Below are 24,844 nucleotides of genomic sequence, written 5' to 3' on the forward strand. Positions count from 1 at the left end.
AGAGGGTGTTGAGGACAACCCTGAGGAATCTGCATCTCTGCTGTCTCAACCAGCCACCGCCAACTTCCTTCTCCACTTGTTTCCCTCCCTCCTGTTGCACCCACATTTCCTCACTGTCAAAGACGAAGCACAAAGTCAAGTCTGATCTTGCTGTACCCACTCCCTCTGGAAGGCCCACATTCCGACTGCCTTGGCAGAATAATCGCCCTGCATTTTGCATCTACAAAGACAGCAAAAGCCAAACTGGTAGGTAGGTGTGTGGTAGATCCACTCACCAGCTGCTTTAGTAAAAATGGGAGAATGTCCTCCAGAGCCTGGTGGCCAATGGTGGAATGCAGCTGCTCGAAAGTCTTGGCTGCCGCCTCTCTGACCTCCTCCAGTGGGTCACACAAAGCCTTCCTTGCCGTAGGCACAAGGGATTCAGAGAAATACAGCACCTGCAATGGCAAGCTCTAACTGTACCAGATGCAGGAAAGGCAAAGAAGGAGCAGAAGCAGACAAGAAGCACAGGCAGGGGACTCTGACCCAGCTAGGCCACCCTAACTTTCTTTGCCTGACTTGTCTTTTAACTTAACTCTTTACTGTGAAATTTTAAAAAAGGAGAGAAGGGGCCGGACACGGTAGCTCATGCCTGTAATCCTAGCACTTTGGGAGGCCAAGGCGGGCAGATGACTTGAGGCCAGCAGTTCGAGACCAGCCTGGTCAACATGGCAAAACCCCATCTCTACTAAAAATACAAAAATTAGCTGGGGGTGGTGGTGCACACCTATAATCCCAGCTACTCAGGAGGCTGAGGCACAAGAATCACTTGAACCCGGAAAGCAGAGCCTATAGCCAGCAGAAATGGTACCCCCGTACTCCTGCCTGGGCAGCAAAGTGAGACTGTCTTAAAATAAAAATTTTTTAAAAAATGAAAAAGTAGAGAGGGGCCAAGCACAGTGGCTCACGCCTGTAGTCCTAACACTTTGGGAGGTAGAGGCAAGAGAATCACTTGAGGCCAGCAGTTTGAGACCAGCCTGGGCAACATATTGAGACCTCATCTCTACCAAAAATGCAAAAATTAGGCAGGTGTGGTGGTGCACACCTATAGTCCCCAGCTACTCAGGAGGCCACAGCAAGAGGATCACTTGAGCCCAGAAGGTCAAGGTTACACTGAGCTATGATGGCACCACTGCACTCCAGTCTGGGTGACAGAATAAGACCCTGTCTCAATTTAAAAAAAAAAAAGCAGAGAGGATATGATGCACCCCCATGTATCCTTCACTGAGACTTAATAATCAACAGCTTGAATCTTTTAGGTGAATTCTCAATATACCTCCCATCTTCTCTAAGAACGGCAAACTCCTTCCCATGGCATCTGGCCCCCTCTCTCCCTGGACTCTTTCTTTTGCTTATTCTCTTGGAAAACTCCAAGTCCTTCTTCAAGTCTCAATCCAGACTTTGTGCTCTATGAAGTCTTGGGTCTACAATGGAGCCAATAATGGCTCTGCTCCCTCGGTAACGATTCCAGCACAGCAAACCCATCCTGCAATCTAATGACTGGTTGGCATGTGGGACTCGCTGCCGGACTGTGGGGACTTTGCAGGCAAGAACTCAGCCTCTGTGGAACTCTGCCTCTCCAATGAATCACAACTCTTTTTAATGACAGAATTTCTTTTGATTCCTTGCTAAATGTAAATTTTAAAAACCAAACGTAAGACAAACATCAATACAGGAGAAGAGGGATCCGGTATCCTAGGGATTCAGACAAGGATGCCCAAGCCAAGCAACTGGCTGCTCGCTTATATTTCTAGCGGGCCATCTACTTAACTGCTTTGGCGTTTTCATCTAAACACAAAGGCAGTGCCTATAAGCATTCCTAACCTACTCCCCAGGGGGGTCTCCAGGATCAATTACCTCAGGAACCAAGTAAGAGTAATGTACTTCACACCCCTTCGATGTTGCTGCTATGGAAACAGTATTGTTGCCAGACACAATACGCTTCCTCCCAGTGGACACCACAACTCTTACCTGCTCCCCTCCTGCTAAGGGTGAGTGCACACCCCTCCTGCTCCCTCCTGCCCTACCCACTCACACAGCTGTCCACCCCCTCTCCCAGAAGGAGGTGCACACTTTTTTTTTTTTTTTTTTTTGAGACGGAGTCTCGCTCTGTCGCCCAGGCTGGAGTGCAGTGGCCGGATCTCAGCTCACTGCAAGCTCCGCCTCCCGGGTTCACGCCATTCTCCTGCCTCAGCCTCCCGAGTAGCTGGGACTACAGGCGCCCGTCACCTCGCCCGGCTAGATTTTTGTATTTTGTTTTAGTAGAGACGGGGTTTCACCGAGTTAGCCAGGATGGTCTTGATCTCCTGACCTCGTGATCCGCCCGTCTCGGCCTCCCGAAGTGCTGGGATTACAGGCTTGAGCCACCGCGCCCGGCCAGGTGCACACTTTTTAACTGCACTTATAAAGCATCACAAAAGGGACTGATCTCGAGCAACCTCCACAGTTGTGAGAGAGAGATCATCTCGTTTCCAAAGGCCACTCAAGGAGGCATCCAAATCACTTAGCTCTTAGTCTGCAAAACTGACAGAAAACCTGAGAAGAGGGAGACTCAAATCCATGTGGCCCAGAGTGAGGCTGACTCCTCCCTGAGGGCAGCGCAAACCCCCTAGAGGTGAAGCTCCTCCAGTAACCATCCCCCGCCCTCTGGGTCAGGTCGCCTGCAGTCCTTGCGAGATACTCACGGCGTCCCGGCTGGTGGACTTCATGATCTCACTTAGCCCAATGCACACACCCTGCCTCTCGTCGCTCTTCTGAGACCTCAGGCCTTCCTCAAGGATGGGGATGATCTCGGGGAGGATTTTCTCCCCTAACTTCCGCACGAGATCTCCTAATGTTCTCGCTGCAATCTGTCAACAAAGACCAAGCCAGGAAGTAAAGTCCCTGCAAAGCCCAGGACACCTGGAGGACGACTCCAGAATGAGGGCCCTGAAACCTCCCAGGCTTTATCTAAATCACTGACTTAACTTCCCCAAATGCTCTTACCGCTAAAGAGCCCCCAAATCCTCTCTGTAGTGCTTGCAAAACACTAAAAAAATTATGTTTCACACACACCTACACAACCTAACATGAAGAGCCAGCACCTTACACATGAACAAAACAATTCATCTGCTGCTGCACAGTCAAGGGCAATTTCCCTGGATGACTGAACCTTAACACTGTGCCGTGGCTCAGCGCAAGCTGAATCTGTAACAAAGTTTTAAGGAAAAAAAAACCATCTACTTTCTGAGACCTCATGTAAACCCTTCTTTAGAGCCAAATACACAATTTGCTTACCAGGGATGGCCGTTGGAAGTAGGCCAAAGTAGATGGGCAGAAATGATCACCAGCCCGCCTGGGCACCTCCTCTGGGACCACTGACCTGTCTGCCCCTGCCAGCGCACCAGCCTGATCTCATGCCACACTGCTCCTCCCTGCCTCCTCACTCCAGCTACACTGGCCTTGCTCAGCCCCTACTGGTGCTATGCTCCTGCCCACCACGGGACTTCTACATATCCTGTCTTTGTATCTAAAGCATTATTTATTCCCTCTGTCTGGAATGGTCTTTCGCTACCTCCTCACCTGGTTAGTGCTTACTTATCTTTCATCTTCAAGCATCATTTCTTCTGAGACGTGTTCACTAACACAGGCCCATCCCTCCCCAGCAGGTCAAATGCAGCTATTATAAGCTTTGCAGTGCCACACAACACTGGCCACAGTCGTATTTTACATCTCTTTGTGTGGTTAGCTGATTAATATCCATCTCCTTGACCAGACTATCTCTTACGAGGATAAGGAATGAGGCTGCCTTTCTTCTCCATTATGTCCCCAGGTGCTAGGTCTCTCTTAGTGCACAGTAGATGCTAATAAACATTTGCAGAGGCTGGGCGCAGTGGCTTACACCTGTAATCCCAGCACTTTGGGAGGCCGAGGCGGGCGGATCACAAGGTCAGGAGATTGAGACCATCCTGGCTAACATGGTGAAACCCCATCTCTACTGAAAATACAAAAAAATAGCTGAGCATGGTGGCGGATGCCTATAGTCCCAGCTACTCAGGAGGCTGAGGCAGGAGAATGGCGTGTACCTAGGAGGCAGAGCTTGCAGTAAGCCGAGATCACGCCACTGCACTCCAGCCTAAGCAACAGAGCAAGACTCCATCTCAAAAAAATAAATAAAATAAAATAATAAAAAAAATTTGCAGAATGACTAAGTAAAGAACACAATGTTCCTCTGTTAGGCAGGGTGTATGGGTACTTTCCCAGGCTCTGCAGACCCAGCTTTCTAGGCTCTGAAAGGAGGCACTGGGACTGCTGGTCCAAAACGAGGGCCGGGAAACTCACCGTTCTCTTATCTGCACACGTGCTGGCCAGGAAACCCAGCAGGAGCCCAAAAAGAGTGGGCAGGATCTCACGCAAGGTACGGGGGGTATTGGAGACAACAATCTTCCAGACATGCAGGGACGCCTGCCGCACCACCAGCTGGGTGTCTGAGCGGCCCATGTACAGCCCTGCCAACACCCGGTTCCGCCGCTCTACCCCCAGGGCAGTGATGATCGCCTGCAGCCAGTGGAAGAGGACAGAGAACACAGAGTAGTGAAGCCTCTAGGGCACGGGCATCAGGGCACACCCTGCCATCAGCAGGGGCAGGAAAGCCACTGCAGGGCAGGCACCTTGTTGGACTGGGCAGTTCCAAAGTTATCATCCTCGGAGGCAGTTTCTGTGGTCATCTTCCCAGTGACTCCTGAGATGTGAAACAGGAGATCCCCAAGGAGCTGAACAGAGCTGAACCTGAGAAGGAGGCCAACAACACAGTCACACAGCTGCAAGGAGCGGGCTCGGCACAACTGAGCACTGCACAGAAGATGGAAAGAAGTGCACCCAAAATACTCATGACGGTCATCTTGGAATGGGAAGTCAGGCGGTTTTCATTTCTTTACACTCGCCCACATATTTTCCAGGTTTTCTACTAATGAACATACATTAATGTTGGGGGAAAAAGTTTTTTTAAAAAAACGTAAAAATTTCTGTAACAAAGGTTATAAAAAATAAAGTGAGTACAAAAGGGGAAGCATTAACAGGCAAGTACGAAGAGTGATCATCAGAAGTGGAAGAACCAGGAGAGGCCTTAGAAGGATAAACTATTTCAGGCAGGGCGAAGTGGCTCACGCCTGTAATCCCAGCACTTTGGGAGGCCAAGGCAGGCAGATCACCTGAGGTCGGGGGTTCGAGACCAGCCTGACCAACATGGAGAAACCACATCTCTACTAAAAATACAAAATTAGCCAGGCATGGTGGCGGACGCCTGTAATCCCAGCTACTCGGGAGGCTGAGGCAGGAGAATCGCTTGAACCCGTGAGGCAGAGGTTGCGGTGAGCCGAGATCATGCCACTGCACTCCAGCCTGGGAGACAGAGAGAGACTCTGTCTCAAAAAGGGGGAAAAAAAAAAAGACCACTGTATGAATGTGCTATATTTTTAAATCAATCTCCAATTTTTCAAATGGTAAGCGATACTGCAATAAACATCCTTATGTCTAACAGCTTTAAGCACTTGACCATTCAATACATCCTTGAAATATATTCCCAAAAGTGAAATTTTTAAAGAGTCCTCAACATGAAAATCTGAATACAAACTGGAAGCCTGTATAGAGAGGACTTTTTAAAAAAGAATAAGAATAAAGACATTGCTACAGGAAACTGGAAAAGTTACAAAATGGTTAAAAGCAAGGGTCTGGAAAAAGTTGAGAGAGTTCTTGGCAACATTCTGCTCTTCGTTTCTCAATTGGAGTTATCAAAATGCAAAGCTGAGCCCTTTGGATCTTTTTTTTTCCCTTTTAAAGACAGCATCTTGCTGTTGCCCAGGTTGGAGTGCAGTGGCACAATCTCAGCTCACTACAACCTCCACCTCTGGGGCTCAAGCGATCCTTCCGCCTCAGCCTCCTGTGTAGCTGGGATTACAAGTGTGCACCACCATTCCCAGCTAATTTTTTATTTTTTTGTAGAGACAGGTTCTCACTATGTTGCCAGCGCTTATTGCAAACTCCTGGGTTCAAGCAATCTTCCTGCCACAGCTTCCCAGAGTGATCGGATTATAGGCATGAGCCACCACACATCATCCCCACTGGGTCTTTCTGCCCAAGTTCTCACCTGATTCTCCAAAGGTCATCAAAGAGGCCTTGCTCTAGCTGGGGCAGCAGCAGGGCGATGGCTGTCTCAGCATACATGGAGATAACCCGCTGGCCCGCGCGCAGGGCAGTGTCACGCACAAACTCATTCTCATCAGCAAGAGCCTGGGCACACAGAGGGTGGGTCGGCCAGAGCTGCCACTCCCAGGGCCCCAACCCAAAAAATATGGGGCTCACCGAAGGCCGAGCGCTGTGCAAGCCGACCCCACCCAGCAGGGATCCCTAGCTCTCCAGGAGAGCACTTGCCTCCTGCCCTCCTGATGGACTCTACCCTTGCCAAGGTCATGGTACCTACTTTGAGGATACAGGGGATGATGGGCCCCACATAAGGAGTAAACTTGTCTCCAAAGGTGATGGGCAGGTAGTTAAACATCATAATGTAGCCATCTCGGACATGGGGTGCAATATCCACTTTGCTGGCTGTAGCCACGATTTCTGGCATCAGCTTCTCCAACTTCTCCACCCCTAAACCGGCCATGACCTCAGCCAACCCTGCAACAAAGGACAGAATGAGCCCACTGGATCTGAGGGCCCCTTATAGAGCATTCCCAGTCTGGCCACTGGACCTGCTCTGGCCTTACCCTGTGCAGCGCCTGAGCGATCCACAGAACTCTGCTCATAGGTCAGTGTCTCCATCAGCCACGGCAGCAAGTCCTCAAAGCACGACTCCCCCATGCCCTTCACCATGGCCCCAAGGGCCTTTGCAGATACCGTCCGCACCTGTCAGGTAACCGAGAACAGAGATGGTGTGAGAAGATGAGGCTCAAAACAAGGTAGCCACATGGGAGCAGGGAAGGGCACAGAGGGCCTCCTTCCCTTTATCCAACAGACACAAAAGCAGCTTTGGGGAATTCTCAGGAATCCATTTATGGGGACTGGATGAGGGGCCTGGCTCATCCTCCAGCCTACCTCAGACTCACCTCAGGCACAGGGTCCAAAAGCGATGCTTTCAGGCCAGGCGTCACGCTGGGCAGGTATGGAGCCAAGTCCTGCAACAACACAGGAGGTGGCTCAGGTGAGGCCCAACTCCTGCTTTCTCCAGGCCCATTCCACTGTGGACCCTGACCTCCCCATTCTGCTGGCAAGGAGTGCTCAGCAGGGGCACCTAGCATGCAAACCTCACTGCCCACAGAACAGGGAGGGAAGGGCAACTGGCAAGTAAGTCCTCTCCCCAACTGGTTCCTTGAAGGCCCTGTGCAATTGCTCAGGGACTCCTACAAGGGACCTCAGGCCCATCCTCAACAGACAGGAGTTCAATGCTCCTGCACCTCCCACCCTTCTCTTAGGACCAAGGCCTGTCCAACTCTGGAATCTTTAGCAAATTACTTCTGGTACTTTCCTTTCAGAATTTTTATTAACATCTTCCCTTTATTCATCTCAAAGTGTTTATGTCTCTCGATAGAGCATTCAGCTTTAGGAAATAATTTTAAAAACAGAAAATGCCTTATGTTCACTGCAGCATCACTTAAAATAGCCAAAAACCTTGGACACTATATGACCAATGATAGAATTATGTAAGTTATGGTATATAAACTTGTCGGGATATTATGTAACTATTAAAAATCAGTTTTGTGAATAACTTGTTATAACTTGGGAATAAGTTTTAAGTTTAGGAATGCCATTTTTAAATGTAATTTTTAAAATTAACAATAATTGGCCAGGCATGGTGGCTCACACCTGTAATCCCAACACTTTGGGAGGTCGAGGCGGGTGGATCACCTGAGGTCAGGAGTTCGAGGTCAGCCTGGCCAACATGGTTTCACCCTGTCTCTACTAAAAATACAAAAATTAACCAGGCGTGGTCGTGGGCGCCTGTAATCCCAGCTACTCGGGAGGCTGAGGCAGGAGAATCGCTTGAACCCAGGTGGCAAAGGTTGCAGTGAGCCGAGACCGTGCCAGTGCCCTCCTGCCTGGGCAACAGAGTGAGACTACATCTCAAAAAAAGAGAAAAAAAAAATTAACAGTAATTATTTTCATGGTGGGGAACTGTGGATAAAATATTTTGGTTTTCTAATTTTTTTAATTAATTAATTTACTTTTTAAAACAGGGTCTTCCTCTGTCGCCCCAGGCTGGAGTGCGGTGGTATTACCTCAGTTCCTGGGCTCAAGCAATCCTCCCATTACAGCCTCTCAAAGTCCTGGGATTACAAGCATGAGCCACCAAGCCTGGTCTGTTTTTCTGGTTTTTTAATTTCCCAAATTTTCTAGGATTAATATAACTTTTTCACTTTATATATTTTTTTGCCCACAGCCTCAGTAAGCAAAGCAGAGCTACGGTAGACAGTGAGACCACACACGCAAGCTCTTGGGAGCAGACAAACAAACAAAGCAAATCTCCCAAACCAGGCTCTCCTGACAAGAATACAGGCTCTCCTGAAGACAGGAGTATTCTTGTCAAGAGCAAGTAGTCCAAGTGGCAAGCACTTCAACACTCGTGAGAGGGCAAAAGAGAAGACATGCCTTTCTGAGCCTCAGCTGAGAACTAAGCTACCAAGGACTTGAACCACTGCACTCTCTAAGACGCTAAGAGAGCCCAGACTTCCACCTCAAAATGGCTCACTTCTCTCCATAAAAATAATTAGGGACTAACGCCCTTATCTTTCCATGTCTAATGTGGGGACTCTGCACCTCTGACTCTGCACTCAGCCATTTTCTGGTCTGTCCCACACTAGCCCCAGCTGGGTTGCTACCTTCTGGTCTGTCAGGGAGTACATGTTGCCAATAATCTGGGCTGCCATCTTCCGCGTGTCCGTGGAACGGTCCTGGAAGGCTCTCTGGACAATGGGCATGATGAGGGCCAGGGATGGGGCATCAATGAAGTGGACGAACTTGGTGTCCAGCAGCGTCTGCAAGCACTTCTGGGTCTTTCTGGAGGGGTCCGTCAGGGCATCCAGGAGGACCGGGGCGATGGCTGTGCACATCCCAAGAGAAGAGAGCCTGGCTGATGCGCACCCATGCAGCAGCAAGGCCCTGGACCCCCAGAACTAGAATGGATCAGAAGAGAAGGGGGTCTGGCGCACCTCCTCCCTGAAGCCCCACAAGTCACCAGCTGGGGAAGACAGGCAACCCACAAAGAACAATCCTTCTTTTACTCCAACTCCTGACCTCAGGTGATCCGCCCGCCTCGACCTCCCAAAGCGCTGGATTACAGGAATGAGCCAAGGAAATAAAATTTTTTAAAGCATGTATCCTTAGTAAATTTCTGGTTTGCCCTATCGGTAATGGAGAAGTGTGCTGAAATCTCCCACTACAATATAATGTATTTGTTAACTTCTCCCTGTAGCTTTATGAATTTTGTTTTATGTATTTTGAGGTTATTCCATACTTTCCAGACTGAAGTACACTGACTGGGCGCTGGCAGGTGAAGCTTAGAATTTAACGAGTGACATGCTGGTCAAGGTGCCTGGCTGGGTTGTGTTCCTAGCGATTGACCTCTTCCCAGTACTAAGAAAGAACCACATCCAGAGAAGTCAGGTTAATCCTAACCCTTCCTTTACCCTCTGCTCTATCAAAGGCCTCATGGAGTGAGACGGAATAGAAAGTTTTCATAGGCCCTAACATTTTGAATGGTGCTGATGTGGTCCAGAGAATGTCATTCAGTTCTGTTGACCTCATGCTCAGCTTCGTGCACAGGGATCTCTTGGAGTCAAACTGCTCCTGAGCCAATGACTCAATGTCCCTATCTGTATAGCCAATGACATCTGCCCCAGACCAGTGGGAAAACAGAATGAATGCTTCCAAACTACCTTCAAATAATTATTCTAGGAAAAGGGCTTCCCAGGATTTAGAGGCTATTTCACTGTGAACATATTTGTCCTCAGAGGCAAAGATCTTAGCTGAATGGGTGCAAGTTCCCTGCAGTGTCCAAAGGCCGCGGGGTTGGCAGGAGACCAGGGCAAGCACCCCCATGGCAGAGGCCTACCCAGGATCTCCGGGTTCCTGATGACAGAGCCGATCTGCCTGAGCGCCTGCTGTCCAGCCTTCTGGACTTTGACATGGGAGTCGGTCAGCACCTCCGTAAGTTTGGGCACGATGTTGGGTAGGCAGGACGACAGCTGCTTAGGAGCACAGTATGCCATTGCCCCAAGAAGCTCCACTGACCCTGTGGATAGCAGACACAAGCCCAGCACTGAATCACTGAGCACAGTCCAGCAACTCACCTGCGCTGGCTACATGGGCAAGGGACAGCTACCCTGGCCCCTGCAGACTGTGCTAAAGCAGTCACTGGGAGGAGGGGAGAGGGGGCTGGCTCTAGCAGAGTTGGGGTCAAAAAAGCTCTTGCTGCCTGCTGAGCAGTGGGATCCCAGGTGAGAGGCAGGGCAGTACGGGAGAAAAGAGACCAGGATAGGGGAGACCTGATTTAATCCTTACAGTGAAATTCAAGACCAATTCACTGAATTTCTCTCAACTGTTTCTTCATCCACAAATGAGGAAACTGATTTAGATTTGTGTTGTTTCAAACTACAGGGTGAAGCCTGAAGGACTGAGAAGGAGGCTGAGTGGGAGGGCCTTAGATGGTGATCCTCCCCCAACTAGAACAGCTCTACTTTTACCTGTTTGCTTAATAGGGTGCCAGGTATTTTAATTATTTATTTTTGAGACAGGGTCTCACGCTGCTGCCAGGTTGGGGTTTGGTGGCATGATGATAGCTCGCTGCAGCCTCAAACTCCAGGGCTCAAGAGATCCTCCCACTTCAGCCTCCTGAGTAGCTCGGACTACAGGCATGCACCACCACACCTGGCCTTTTTTTTTTTTTTTGTAGAAGTAGGGTCTTGCTATAGTGCCCAAGCTGGTCTAAACTCCTGCCCTCAAGATATTGTCCTGCCTAAGGTTCTTTTTAAAAAGAGTTTTCCTGGGGGGAAAACTTTAAAGCCACAGAAGAGCTTTACAGCTCTCGGATTCCTGACTTAGCGTTGTGGCTCTTGTCAGAGGCCTGTTTCTTGGCATGAAAGCACACAAACTATAGAAAGATCCAAGTGCCAGAGGGAGAGTTGGCCAGGCATGGTGACTCACAACTGCAATCCCAGTGCTTCGGGAGCCCAAGGCAAGAGGATCACTTGAACCCAGGAATTCGAGGCCAGTCTGGGAAACACAGCGAGACTCCATCATTACAAAAAAAAAAATACAAAAATTAGCCAGGTGTGGGGGCGTGCTCCTGTGAGAATGGTTTGAGGCCCGAAGTTCAAGATCAGCCTAGAGGACAGAGCCAGACTCCATCTCAAATGTTAACAAAGGCAGTCTTAACCCTATCCCTGGCATGGGGAACTCACAGGACAAGAGCTGTGGCTACCCAGGATCCTTGCTGAGGCCGGTTTTCACAACATGAAGCTGGGAACAGAGGCGGAGGGAGTAGTCTTACCAGCTTTGGTCCGCCAGGATTCCTCCTCTAGGGCAGCCAGTAAGGAGGGGAGCACCAGCTTCACCCCGTGAGCACTCAAGTTGCTCATCACAGCCTTGGCACAGTCATCTGCAGCCTCAAGGGAGGAGAAAAGACGTTCAGGAGCCTCCTCACCCAAGCAAGGGGCAAGCCTGACACCAGTCCTAGTGTTCCTCCTGTGACCAACACTTACTGGGGTTCTACTATGTCAGACCCTGTGCCAAGGCCTGCAAACACAGTTGGGAACACATCTCATAAAGTGTCGATGCTGTTCTCCCAAGCAGTCTGGGGACTTACCTCACGCACATACTGGTTTCCATCCCCAAAGCACAGGAGCAGATGGGGCAGCACGTGAACCACGTACGGCTCAAAGAGCTTCCCTAGCATGGTGCAGAGCATCTCAAAGGCAAAGAGGGCTCCTAGGGGAAAAGAAGGTGGGACGGCTGGGAAGAGAATGTCCCCTGGGGGTAGCCACAGAGAACAGAAGGGACAGCAACCTCCCTGCCACCTCCCACCCCTCTAGAAGCAGGACAGCCGTGGGACTAGTGGCTGCCCCATGAGGAAGCAGCACCCTCTGCCTCAGCTCAAGAAGCCCTAGAGCAGGAATGTGGCTGGGCGGAAGGGAGGACAGTGCAGGGGAGCCGCCTTCACTTCTTGGCACTAACAGTTAAAAAAGCCAAACCTCGGCAGGGCACGGTCGCTCACGCCCATAATCCCAACACTTTGGGAGGCTGAGGCGGGCAGATCACGAGGTCAGGAGATATAGACCATCTTGGCCAACATGGTGAAACCCTGTTTCTACTAAAAATACAAAAATCAGCTGGGTGTGGTGGTGTGCACCTGTAATCCCAGCTACTAGGGAGGCTGAGGTAGGAGAATCGCTTGAACTCGGGAGGTGAAGATTGTAGTGAGCCAAGATCGCGCCTGGCGACAGGGTGGGACTCGGTCTCAAAAAAAAAAAAAAAAAAGCCAAACCTCTCTCAGCTAAGGGTGTTGCTGAGTTAGAAATTTCCAAGTCCACGGAAAGCAGCAAGGACCCGGCTGGACTGGGTCACACACAGCAGGGCCCTCCGTAGTACACACACAAGCAGCAGCCTCCACCTGGGGTGCCAGGGTCAGATTCCTTCCTCTGGCAACCTGGGGACCGACTTCCCATGCTGGGCAGCCCCAAGCTCAGAGATGCTCACCCTCTCGCCGGCGGAAGTTCTTCTTATCCTGGATGGCATCAGTCAGTGCTGCCATCATCTCCTGTTGCTTCAGCGAGAGGATGCCCAGGCCCTTCACCAGGCCTGCCAGCCCATACGCGGCCCCTTTGCGCTCTGCGTACTTGTCTGACTCCAGGAGCTGCTGCATGAGCCTCTGGATCATCCCTCCAGCGTCCTCCTTGATGGCTGGCACAAGGGGTGGCAAACAGCTGGCCACGGACTCCTGGACCTGGGGAAGGGCCTGCCTGTCAATGCTGTGGCTCTGCTGCAGCAGTTTCATGGGGTCTGACCATCCTACACAGCACCCACTACTATATGTCCCACGCCCCATCTCAGCCACTGCCTGCAGGTGTCACAGGACACCAGAGAAGCAAACAGGTACACACCGTGTTGTATACCCCTCAGGGTGCATACTACAATCTGCTGACGACAAAAGCTTCAGCCCATATAGTGCCATTTCTGGTCTGAATGGAAAACCCAGGCCTGGGCAGCGGGGTAGGCAGCCAAGGAGGGGACTCTAAAGACTAAATCCACTCAGAAAGAAAGCTTCCAGAAAAGTGTGCTGCTTTGCTTCCATAAAAACAGCCCATGTCTCTGTTTCCAAACTTGTCAAAATCACAGAGAAATTGGGCAGGGCCTTACAGGACCAGGCACAAATTGAGCGGAACCAGAAGACACTCAATCCTGCCTCCCAGCCGCAGCTCACTAAGCCCAGCTTGGGAGCAGCAACCCTGATGCCACGCTGGCAGGTGCCCAGATGCGACTCTTTTGTTGTTTGGGCTTTCTGACACCGTATTTGACCACAATTTTGGAAACTGGTTTTCTTTTTTTTCTTTTTTTTTTTTTTTTGAGACGGAGTCTCGCTGTGTCTCCCAGGCTGGAGTGCAGTGGCGTGATCTCGGCTCACTGCAAGCTCCGCCTCCCGGGTTCACGCCATTCTCCCGCCTCAGCCTCCCGAGTAGCTGAGACTACAGGCGCCCGCCACCACGCCCGGCTAGTTTTTTGTATTTTTAGTAGAGACGGGGTTTCACCATGTTAGCCAGGATAGTCTCGATCTCCTGACCTCGTGATCCACCCGTCTCGGCCTCCCAAAGTGCTGGGATTACAGGCTTGAGCCACCGCGCCCGGCCAATGGAAACTGGTTTTCAACTGTGCATTCTTTTGGTAAAGTTTTTTGTTTTGTTTTTAGAAATAGGGTCTTACCCTGTCACCCAGGCTAGAGGGCAGTGGCACGATCCTCATTCACTATCACCTTGAATTCCTGGACTCAAGCAATCCTATTGCCTCAGTCTCCTGAGGAGCTAGGAACACAGACATGGCCTCCAGCTCTGGCTAATTTTTAGTTTCTGTAGAGACATGATCTCACTATGTTGCCCAGGCTGGTCTTGAACTACTGGCCTCAAGCACCCACCTCACCCTCCTAAAGCACTGGGATTACAGGCATAAGCCACCACGCCCAGGCCAACTGTTCATTTTATGAGGATACTCTCAGTGGTTCAAAACCCAAACCACAAAAAAAAAAAAAAAAAAAAAAATACATATATATATATATGCATGTTTCTCAAAACAAAGAAAAATAAATTTCTTTGCACTGTAGCTTAGAGGCTACATTAAAATGCACCTGCAACACATAATCAACACATGTAAAGGGCCAGGGAAAGGCTTGACATAAGACAAAGCCTGATCTTTTATTTTTTTTTCCCCCTTTGGATCCCCAGTGCATGTTAGTGAACAGAAAAAATAGAACTATCTAGGAGGTCTATTAGAACAAAGTAACAAAGAAGCTCCCTCCCCAGGGGCATTCTTGACTATAAACCAGGTGAGTAGAAAAAAAATGAAACTATCTGGGAGGTCTACTAGAACAAAGTAACAAAGAAACTCCCTCTCCAGGAGTGTTCCTGACTATAAACCAGGCTCTCCCCTGGGAGAACGGGTGAATCCTTACCAAGAACTGGGCTTTCCAGGCCCTGATTGTCTGATTCCTCCCCTAGTATCCCACTGCCTAACCACAGCCGGGTCCCAATTCTCTAACTGGCATGTGGGTCCCAGGTCAAATGGCAGGTACCTGCTGGGAGGGGGTAGAGAGGGCAGCGATGAGCTTGGCAACAATGGGCTTCACTTTGGGGTCACTCTTGTCCAGGTGCTTGGCCAGAGAGCCCATCAGGACCACCACACTCTGTCGCACAGCATCGTAGCTGGCATCATTGGGCGCGTTCTTCAGGAACTCCTCGAATACTGGCAACAGTGAGTTGACGTTCTCCTGGAAAGCCAAACCCCTCAGAGCCTCAGGTCAACCCTATAGGCTGCATCTGGGGACAACAGTCCCTGCCCTGAGGACCAAGACCAAGTCTAGCTCTGCGACAGGCATCCTGACATGCCAGCCAGCGGCTCTTCCAGTTTTCTGGCAGGACTGCTACAGACTTAAAAGAATTTAACATACTATCGTGGTCTTTTTGGCTCAAAGTGCTCTGCCAGGACTCCTGGCACTCAGCATCTCTGGCCCCTGCTCAGCCCTAGAGCCTGCCTCCCCCGTGTCTCCTTAGCAGGCTGGGACCCCCTTACCTTCCCGTGGGTGTTCCCCGGCTGGGACCCCCTTACCTTTCCGTGAGTGTTGAGCGTTGCGAGGGCTGCATCCAACATGCACTTCCGGACATCTGGGTGTCGGTCGTTGAGGGCATCAGGGACAAAAAATTGAAAGAGTGGCTTCACCTGAGAGCTGTCCAGATACTGGGAGAGCTTGTTGAGGGCCAATGCCAAGCCACACCTGGGAAAGAAGTGGGAGCACATCAGGAGGGACAGCTAATGGGCCTCCTCCGCCAGTGGAACCTCTGCTGGTGCATGGTAAGGACAGGGAGCTTGCCTGAGGTAAACACTGTTTTGCGGGCAGAGAACAGCATGAAGCCCACCACCCAGCGCTCACCCAATGTTCTGGAACAACCCGTTTGTCATATGGGGACCTGCCATCTGCCCTGATTTTACCTCCTACTGGGTGAGCAGCCCTGCATCGGTTCCCTCAGAGAGGAATGTGAGTGCAGTGCTCACCCCTCTACCTGCAAGGCAGGTCGTAAGAGAAGACAGAGGTAAAGGAACCAGATGCAGAGGCCTGTGGAAGTGAACACACTCTCCAAGGGCAAAGTGGTATTATTCTTTCCAGTCATGGAGCAAAGAATCTGTGTCCTATCCCTGGCTGATGGTCTGGGATGAAAAATAAGCCAGGATGGCCCATACACCACCCTACACTGACACACAAGGCCTCACGGAGTGGACATGGCCAGGATGAGCCATTCAGAAAACTAACACCCTCGCCTATTTTGTGCCTGCTCTGTGGGAGGCAAGCGTCTTTCAAGGTCCCACTTGCTCCCAGACATCTGTCTAATCCTCCAACTGCTACTCATGGGCTCTGTGGGGAAAGGCTAGTAGCTTCTGTTATTGTGCCCTGCATACAGATGAGGAAACAGAGGCCTGGGGAAAAGGAGAAACATGCTCGCAGTCACACAGCTAGCGCAGGAGGGGCCAACACTTGAACTCACGCCTCCTCGACTCTGAGGGAGGTCCTGCTCTTTCATTATCCCATGCTGCCTCCTCTCAGCACCCACCCAGCCAACCTACCACATCTCAGAAAGGTTGGAGTAGAACGAGGTTAGAACAATTGTTATACCTGGCTTCCCACTGATCTGGAGGAGATTCTGAAATAACTCGTCCCAAAGCATCCAGCACTGGGGGTGGCCGCTGCAACAGACAAGTTGGTAAATGCTTTGCAACGGGCAGATCAATGACCTGGGCACCAGGACTGTAGGTGGGAAACTAGCCACAGCTACCCTGAGCCACCGTGAGCCCTGAGATTCCTGTCTGGAGCAGTAGGGGGCTGAGCAGAGACCCACCCAACCGCACACACCCAGACTGCAACAGGGCTGCACAGTCACTCACGTAGAGCTTCTCCTGGTAAATCTCCATGAGCCTGCCCATAACCTCCGCTGCCTGCCGCTGGTAACGTGCCACTGCTTGGGAAAGGGCTTCGGCCCCCGCCTGCCTTACAGCCGCCTCATGATAGATTACGTCATCGATCAGCAAGGAGCAGAGGTCTGGCTGCAGGTCTAGGCCCATCATTGACCAGAGCCTGTAGGAGATGCACAGTGGGGACTGCTTAGACAACGATCCGCAGCATCTGCCCCGCCAGCCCAGCCCCCCGCCGGTCCAGCCCCCCACCGGTCCAGCCCCCCGCCGGTCCAGCCCCCTGCCGGTCCAGCCCCCCGCCAGCCCGGCCCTTCTTCCCACTGGAGGCTGAACACGCTGGGTTCCATTATCTCCTAAAGGAAGAGAGGATGGAGCAGGAGAAAATGACATGCTGGCTCTCTCACCTCTCAGCCAGCTTCCGGATCTCCTCTTCCTTGTCAAACTTGACCACCCAGAGTCTCCGCAAAAGGTTCAGGCCATTCTTCTCATCGGTATCAGGTGCTGGCAATACCATGTGGAGTTCCATCAGCCCCTGGAAGGGGTGGGATTGGACCACGTGAGGCACCATCTTTCCGAAGAGCCTCTGACTTGCCTCCTCACCTCTCTCTAGGCTGTACCGTCCAAGATGGAGCCACTAACCACAAGTGGCTAAAGTGAATTCAATTAAAATTAACTCTAAGTTCCTTAGGGTGTGAAGTGGTAAAATGTTTTTTAATGTGAAAATTAAAACGTTAAATAAACCAGACAGATAAAACTTCAGAAAAAGTGTGTTCCTTTAGTTCAAATAATTTTTAAGGAAAAAGTTACCATATTGTCATCATTTTTCACATTTTACCAAAAGCCAGTGAAAACTGTCACATATCAATAGCAGGAGGCTATGGATCAGCAGGTAGGAACCACTGTCTTACCACTCCAAGGGGATGCTCTAGTTTTTGGTCCAAAAGTCATGAAAAAAAGCCAACTACATGGCAACGGGCTAAAGAAATGAACTCCTCCTGCAAGTTAGGTCTGTCTGTGGAAGTACCAAAGTCTACATTCCAGTTTAAAAATTAAGTGAAGTGTTCCAAGGTAAAGGAAAAAATACAGTGATACATCATGACTGCTTAGTTTTCTGATTCTGAGAGAGACCCCAACCAAGTGACTTCTTCTCTTTGCCTCTAGGCCTCCCGCCAGGGTGAGGGACATTCTCTTAAATGCTCATCATGCAATTTGCACTTGCATAGAGTGACAAGGGACACTGCAGAGGCTCTGTGAGAGACTGAGCACACACCCGGAGCACGGTTTCCCGCACGCTGGCACACGGGGACTGCAAGGCACAGAGCAGCACGTCCACCTCCTCCTGCTCTGCAAAGGCACAGCCATCATCACCACTGCTGCTGGCACACAGGGTAGTCAGGGTGTCTGAAGCCAGAACCTAAGGAAAACACCAATCCACTGGTTCAGTCGGCAAATCATTTACTACTATGGGGCCAGAGAGGGATATGCACTGAGAACGCCCACCCCTACAGCACTGCAAGGGCTAAGACCCCAGCTCCAGTGGCAAAACCCCTCACTAGCTAACAACAGTCAGGCTGGCTCTCTAAAGCAGTCTTTCTACCAAAGTCCAAAAGTGAGGGCTGAAAGGAAACTAGGACTCCACCCTTTATACTGGGACCTGAGGTCTGGGTCACAAACTGAGTCACAGCAACAGCCAACTGAAAACCAGGTCACCTGTAAGCGGGGCGAGCCCGTCCCGATCACCCAAGTCAGAAGACGCAGCATGGCCACTCGAGGCAGCAACTCTGGGCCATTCTAGGAAAGAACGGCAGGTAAGTCGAGATGAGGCTGTGGGGAGGTCTGTAACCCAGGCGGCCAATGACAGGGCAACCCCTCACCCACAGGGGAACATTCTGGATCATACCGGCCCCACCATAGAAACCTCATTAGGTTTACAGTTAGGTCCACAGGTGCTAACCCCAGTCAACCATGATCCTCAGGAACTAAATTCTGAAACTTGCTTGAAATTCACACTACGAAACCCAGAAAGACCATAAACATATGAAGAGACATTCAATTTTGTAAGAAATGCAAAATAAAATGAGATATCATTCTTTCACCCATCACTGACGATATTAATACTATCCGAGGCTGCATTAGGCTTTGAGAAAAAGAAAACTCTTGGTGACAGTATAGCTCAGAATATGCCATATAATCTAGTAATTCCATGTCCAATGAACCTGTCCTAAAGAAACACTCACACTGGGTAAGTAAGGGGCATATATATACCAGAGGGCACATCACAGTGCTGCTCAAAACAGGGAAAAGTTAGAAACAACCTTAAGATACTCATCAACAGGTAAAGAATTAAGTAAAACATGATACATCCATAGTGCAGAATCTCATGCAGCCAACAAATTCAATCAGGTGGACTGATATGCAATGGGATGGCAGGAGAGCCAGAGTCTACAGTCATGTGAAAGAAGCAGTCTGACCCGTTTTTGCCTTGAAAAACCCACAACACTGTGTGAGGCTGCTGTTGGTATAAACATACACCCTCTATTTCCCCACCAGAACTGTTCATGAGACAGAAAGTATCCACAGGCCCTGCCTCCCTGATCTCCTTTAAACCCAGGGGAGAGAAGAGCTTCCTTGCCAACCTCGTCCACTCGCCCGGGTGGGGTGCTAGGGGAGGCCCTCAGTTGGGCGTGGACAGTGAGGATCTGAAGAATCTGGGCCATCCGCTCCTCCTCCTCCTCACTGTGGTGGGACATCTCCGTCAGCACCATCTTCAGAAACGGGAAGACTAAGGAGAAGGCTGGCGCGGACAAGGGCACAGCACCTGTGAGAGTGAGAAGCAGGTAAGATCCTGCAGGCAGGGCAGGGACCCGGGCCACTGCTGCCTATTTCCATCCTCAGGGAAGGTAGGGAAGGGATGGGCCAGAAGCCCGTTCTGACACCTGGAAGCACAGGGCACGAGGACGGAGACAGCAGCTGGTGGTCCAGTCTAAAACCAGTTCTGCTACTACTGCCAAACACTTCCCAGTTCCAGGATGTGAGCATTAAAATAGAGAAGGGGACGCCAGTGACAAAAAGTAAACACTCAACTGGGCTCACAGCAACTCACAGACTACCAGGGTTCAACTCAGAAATTCTCCATCTGGTCCAACCCCCCCCCCAGGCTCAGGAGGCCCTGGGTGACGCTGTGCCTCGAGCAGCATTCCTGGCACCAGCTCACACCGCCTGGTGCCCCTGATCCCGTCCCAGCCCTTACCTGGCTCCCCCTTGCCCACCCTGCTGGTGATGGTGTGGGTGTGCAGCAGCGTCACTGCCCTCTTCACAGCCACCGACAGCTCTTCCTGGCACCAGGACTTATCCAGGACACACTCTGGCTTCAGCAGGCGCAGGGTTACGTGGCTCACCAAAGTGCCTGTGTTGAAGAGGAGAGACCCAGCAGGGGATGACACACACACACAGGTGCAGAATCCAGCCCAGGTTCAAACAGGGGACCCAGTGCCTCACCCTTCTGACTTAAAAAAATCTGCTTCGCCAAAATGTCCCCAACCTAATTTCTTACTTGATCTTTGTGACAACCTCAGAGGGCAGGTAGGAACTCCCTTTGGACATTCAAACAATGACTACGCTGACAGGAGACAAGGGCCACCGGAAGGGTCATCCAGCCAACAGTACAGCTCTATCTATGCAGCACCTCCACCTCTAAGCAACAAGCCCAGACAGCCAGGTGACACTTCTGGCAGATTCCATATGCACCAGCTGACTTTTCCACTCAGAACAGTTCCCAGATTCTGGCCTCACTCATGGGAACATCCTCGTTAGGTCAGGATAGAAGTCTGCTAAAGGCCATTAACCAACCCACAAAAGCAAGGCCACCAGAACTGCCAGCCACCCTGCCTGGTGTTTGTTTCTCCAGAGCTAACAGGAAGCTAAAGGTCACAGGGTCCTCTGTTCACTGCTGTCATGTGGCTGCTCAGGAGACCTGGGCTGGGCTGAGCCACCACACTGCACCAAACCATCCTCGCTGCCACTGAACTTCTGACTTCTTAGTTTTAAAACTGGTACACAAAGATCGAACACTGACTAGCATCTAAAATCTGCTCCTCAGAGGGAAGGCACAGATGTGAAGTGGGAGAGAAGAGGAGGCACCACGTCTCTCCTGAGCACATCCAGCTTGAGCCTCCAAGGCTGCTTCCACAAGAAAACAAAACTCAGCAGCTGAGGCCACCACCCACCTCCCCACAAGCACTCAGGGGCACCCCTGGACCATCCCTGCAGCCAGCAAACAAGGACTAACCCAAAGCCTTGAGCCTAGAGGGCATGACACAGGCAGCCAAGGACAAGAAGGGGTTCTTGATCCTGGGAGCAGCCAAGGGAGACTTCAGCAAGGGCAGGAAAGAGTCGACCAAAACAGGGATGTACTGGGTCAGGCTGGATGGGTTCTTGACCAGGATGATGTCCAGCAGTCCAAGCGCCGCCTCCAGCTCCCCATCCAGCTGCAAGCAGAGTTGCCCAGGAGGCAGGTCAGCAGGGCCCTGCTTGTGACAGCAAGGAGCGGGACCAAGCTACCCAGCACTCTTCCGGCGTGAGTATGTGGCGGGGGGTGGCCACTCACCTCCTGCAGCCGCCTCCGGACCTGCGCCTCCCTGTCCAGCTGGGCCTGCAGCATCTCCTTCTGCTTGCTGGTCAGCTGCACCTCCTCTTTGATGCCTTTCTTCTTCTTTATCTCCTAAAGGGGATGGGCAAACCAACCAATCTCATCTCCAGGGAACAGACCTCCCTCCCCCACAGAGGAAGGCGAGCTTGCTTCCACACAAACAGCACCACGCCAGCTCTAAGTCTGTGAGTTGGGCCTCTGAACCCACCATGTGCACCCCCAACCTCCCACAAAGTCCATAGCCACCTCGTTTCTATAGAATGGAGACAGCAATAGAGAAGTAAGCTCTCCCACAGGATAAGCTGAGCCTAGAAAAGGCCTGCTATAGTGGCCTGAAACAACAAGCCACAGAACTCACTCACTCATTCAGCAAACATTTAGTGAGCACCTGCATTGTGCCAGGCACTGTTCCAGACGGCAGGAATACCGGAGGGAACAAGATCAAGTCCCCGCCCTCACAGAGCTCACAATCTAGCCAGCGAAGATAGACAATAAACAAGTAAACCAACACATAAACCAGATGCTTTTGGGTCACGACGACTGTTAGTAAAGAAACAAATATGATGCTTAGTCACAGGGAATAAGGGTGGAGTCTACTTTCGATAGAGTGGACAGGCTGGCCACCTCTCTGAGAAGGGCACATGTGGACTGAGATGTGAAAGACAAGAAGAATCCTGCCTTGTGAAGACACAGAGAAGGGCCAACGCTGAGACAGGAAAGAGTCCTATGTGCTCTGCTCCTGTCAGAACCCGCTCTGCCCAAAGCTGAATTCAGCAATCAAGCCAGGATTCCCCAGAAGTCCCACTGTACCAGGTGCTGTGCCTACTATCAGGAGTCTAGATGGGTCCCAGCCTTTAAGGAAGTTGGGGGACAGACATGGAATTCAGCAACACCACTTAGCAGAGGAGACATGTGCACTGCCGCCAGCACCCAGCAGAGGAAGAAGCTGGATTTGAGTTGTGGGTGGAAGCAGCTATGGAGCAAGGGTGAAGGGAGAGTGTGCCGGCGCACCAGACACTGGCCAGAGACATCAGAGCAGTGTGCCATGGGCCTCAGGATGATCCAAGTGAACAGCATATATGCAGTAGGAAAAGCCACCAGCCTGAGGCCACCAAGCTCAGCAGCCACCTTCTGCGAGTGCCTTCGTGTACTCACCTCCTTCAGCTCCAGCTCGATGATCTGCTCTTTGAAGGAATAAGCTTTGTTCTCTCGCTTCATGTTGGCCTTTTTTATGCTGTCCTGCTGGGCACTGAAACACCAGAGTGGGTCATCAGCCAGCTTGAAAAGAACCGCAAGGCCTGTCAGTCTCCCGCCAGCCATGAAATTCCAACTAGCTGTTAAGCACTGTGAGCCAGCAAAGTGCCGGATACTGGACACACTTTAGTACCCAGGACCTAAGCACCATGCCAGGGACACAGCAGGCCCTTAGCCAATGAATGGATAGGCTGTTGCATTCGACCCACAAGAGGTGCTGGCTCCATCCTACACGCATTCCCTTGGGGAGCAAAGGAAACCAAGCCCACAAGTGAGGTCTCACCTCTGGATGATGGATTTGTCATACAGCTCCCCAGCAGGGGTCTGCATAATGGCAAACTCCTCCCGCGTCACCAGGCGCAGTGCAGGGTTCTGCACGGAGGCGGTGATGGTGCTGATGAGCTGTGGGAGGACCCGGTCCGGTGACAGGATGGAAAGGGAGCCCATGGCGTTCATGGAGGACTGCCAGACAAATGCAGACATGGTCAGTGTGTGCCAAGGCTGGCACTGGCAAAAGGGCCACCACACCTGAATGCCCCTGGCACTGGCTCCCCTTCTTCATGCCACTGCCTTGTTACTCCTGGGCACTGCCCATCACAGCGGCCGGCTGGAGTCTGTGTCTGCTTTCCTCAACGAGCAGTGCCCCTCTGTCTGACACAGCACCTGACGTGAGGCGATACACTCCTTCCCAATTCTCAATCTCCGTGGTTCAGGTGGAGCTGCCCTCACTTTTTTCAGAGGTAGGCATGTGACCCAGAGCAGAAGGAGGGGCGCAGAGATGAGCATGGCTCCCAAGTCAGATCAATCAGGGTCAAAGCGACCCCAAGCCAGCAGACATTATTGAAATATGCAAGCTCTTCCCCCAGGAGCGGATGGGGAGACAAAGCCTGGAACTTTAGCGGCTCTTGTGCTACCAGAAAGGGAAAGCCTGAGAATGGAGCCCACATCGTGGAAAACAGAGCCAAGAGACAAAGATGGATGGGACAGAGTAAGACAGACATCACCTACAATGTCCCAAGGGCAACATCTGAACCCCCATAGTCAGCATTAGCTAAAGCCAGTCATATCCTTGGACTTTGCAGGTAAATGAGGCAGTAAGTTCCCTTTTGTGCTTAAACCAGTTTACATTTCTGTCACGTGCAAGGGTCCAAGCCTACATTTTACCCACCTTCACCTGCTTCTTTGAATCCTCTCTTCCTATACCCTGTGATGAGAGGGCCCCTCCCCGACCTGAGGCCAGACCAGCTCATGTGCCCATCACCTGGTTTAGGGGACTCTGAGTGGTGATCCTGGGAATGATCTGATCCAGGTGCCTGGTGATAAAGGCTTCAGGATCGATCTTCATCCTGGCAAGAAGTGCTGGCCAAAGTCCAGACTGCACAGCCACTGAAGGGGAAGGGAGCTCTTTGAGGCCTTCTGCCTGGCCTGCTCTTACCCCATCCCCTAAAGCCCCAGGCTTTCCCTCACCCACTGCAGCCACAGACCTAAGGATGGGTGGTGGGAGATGATCAGCATCTCCTGGGCCAGTTGTTCGGTGTCAGTGACATCACCCTTGAGCCCTGGCACACCGGAGATGACACAAAGAGCCTCCTGCAGGACCCGTGGAGGCACGTAGGCCTTGCCCGCCTCAGTCACCTCTCCAGCATCAGTCACCAGAGCCTCTAAGGGCAGCACCTGTGTGGAGACACGTGAGATAAAACATAAGAACCCCACTGCTAAGAGCCCTGTGCAGGCTTGGAACACAGGAACCAAACATGCCATGGACACAGCGGCTCCTCACTCAGTTCTTCCCTGGGGTCCTTGCTGGAGTGGAGATGGATACCCAGCTTCCTGCAATGGGACCCACAGGCTGTGAGATGTGCCTGGAAGAAGGAAGCACCTGTGACTTTGCATCTAAAAAGCCTACGGGAGTAAAGAAGGCAACAGGAACTGGTCCAGGAGACCCAGCCTGTGATGGCAAGTCTGTCACTGGCCCACATTCCTCAACAGGCGTAGGGAGGAAGGAAAGCAGGGGAACACAGCACAAAGAGCACAGAAATAAGATCCAAGTCTTTGGAGGTCTCCCTCCATCGGGGGAGACACTGTGCAAGTCATTTGAGCTCCTGGAACCCCGGTCAATTCACATGACACAAGAATACCAAGCTCTATTTGCCTTTGAAAGGCATTGTTTAAAAGAAAAAAAATCAAAAGAAAAAATGGGTAGAA

General features: G+C 51.3%; 1 protein-coding gene across 6 annotated transcripts in view; it reads right to left on the reverse strand.

Annotated features, from left to right (window-relative positions):
* The window catches only part of GCN1 (GCN1 activator of EIF2AK4), a 68,216-nt gene that overhangs the window by 11,763 nt on the left and 31,609 nt on the right, over nucleotides 1–24,844 (reverse strand). For 3 of the 6 annotated variants that reach the window (XR_012420742.1, XM_045366655.3, XM_074008003.1), the window contains exons 19-46: nucleotides 24,124–24,313; nucleotides 23,901–24,043; nucleotides 22,923–23,101; nucleotides 22,541–22,634; nucleotides 21,344–21,457; nucleotides 21,026–21,224; nucleotides 19,988–20,143; nucleotides 19,374–19,555; nucleotides 18,448–18,528; nucleotides 18,008–18,151; nucleotides 17,142–17,269; nucleotides 16,711–16,900; nucleotides 16,442–16,512; nucleotides 15,382–15,547; nucleotides 14,849–15,043; nucleotides 12,766–13,012; nucleotides 11,876–11,997; nucleotides 11,561–11,675; nucleotides 10,124–10,303; nucleotides 8,892–9,112; nucleotides 7,122–7,190; nucleotides 6,783–6,921; nucleotides 6,497–6,693; nucleotides 6,164–6,306; nucleotides 4,689–4,806; nucleotides 4,360–4,575; nucleotides 2,724–2,888; nucleotides 276–437 (exon numbers count right to left, since the gene is read on the reverse strand). Coding sequence is in view for 3 of the 6 variants with exons in the window: in XM_045366655.3 (XP_045222590.2) it covers nucleotides 276–437; nucleotides 2,724–2,888; nucleotides 4,360–4,575; nucleotides 4,689–4,806; nucleotides 6,164–6,306; nucleotides 6,497–6,693; nucleotides 6,783–6,921; nucleotides 7,122–7,190; nucleotides 8,892–9,112; nucleotides 10,124–10,303; nucleotides 11,561–11,675; nucleotides 11,876–11,997; nucleotides 12,766–13,012; nucleotides 14,849–15,043; nucleotides 15,382–15,547; nucleotides 16,442–16,512; nucleotides 16,711–16,900; nucleotides 17,142–17,269; nucleotides 18,008–18,151; nucleotides 18,448–18,528; nucleotides 19,374–19,555; nucleotides 19,988–20,143; nucleotides 21,026–21,224; nucleotides 21,344–21,457; nucleotides 22,541–22,634; nucleotides 22,923–23,101; nucleotides 23,901–24,043; nucleotides 24,124–24,313 (4,326 nt within the window). In the remaining 3 variants the exon portion in view is untranslated. Of the gene's footprint in view, nucleotides 1–275; nucleotides 438–2,723; nucleotides 2,889–4,359; nucleotides 4,576–4,688; nucleotides 4,807–6,163; nucleotides 6,307–6,496; nucleotides 6,694–6,782; nucleotides 6,922–7,121; nucleotides 7,191–8,891; nucleotides 9,113–10,123; nucleotides 10,304–11,560; nucleotides 11,676–11,875; nucleotides 11,998–12,765; nucleotides 13,013–14,848; nucleotides 15,044–15,381; nucleotides 15,548–16,441; nucleotides 16,513–16,710; nucleotides 16,901–17,141; nucleotides 17,270–18,007; nucleotides 18,152–18,447; nucleotides 18,529–19,373; nucleotides 19,556–19,987; nucleotides 20,144–21,025; nucleotides 21,225–21,343; nucleotides 21,458–22,540; nucleotides 22,635–22,922; nucleotides 23,102–23,900; nucleotides 24,044–24,123; nucleotides 24,314–24,844 lie in introns of those variants that run through there. The other 3 variants (XM_005572388.5, XR_012420744.1, XR_012420743.1) reach the window with 3 other exon arrangements.

Source organism: Macaca fascicularis, chromosome 11, assembly GCF_037993035.2.
Source record: "Macaca fascicularis isolate 582-1 chromosome 11, T2T-MFA8v1.1".
Taxonomy (NCBI): Eukaryota; Metazoa; Chordata; class Mammalia; order Primates; family Cercopithecidae; genus Macaca; species Macaca fascicularis.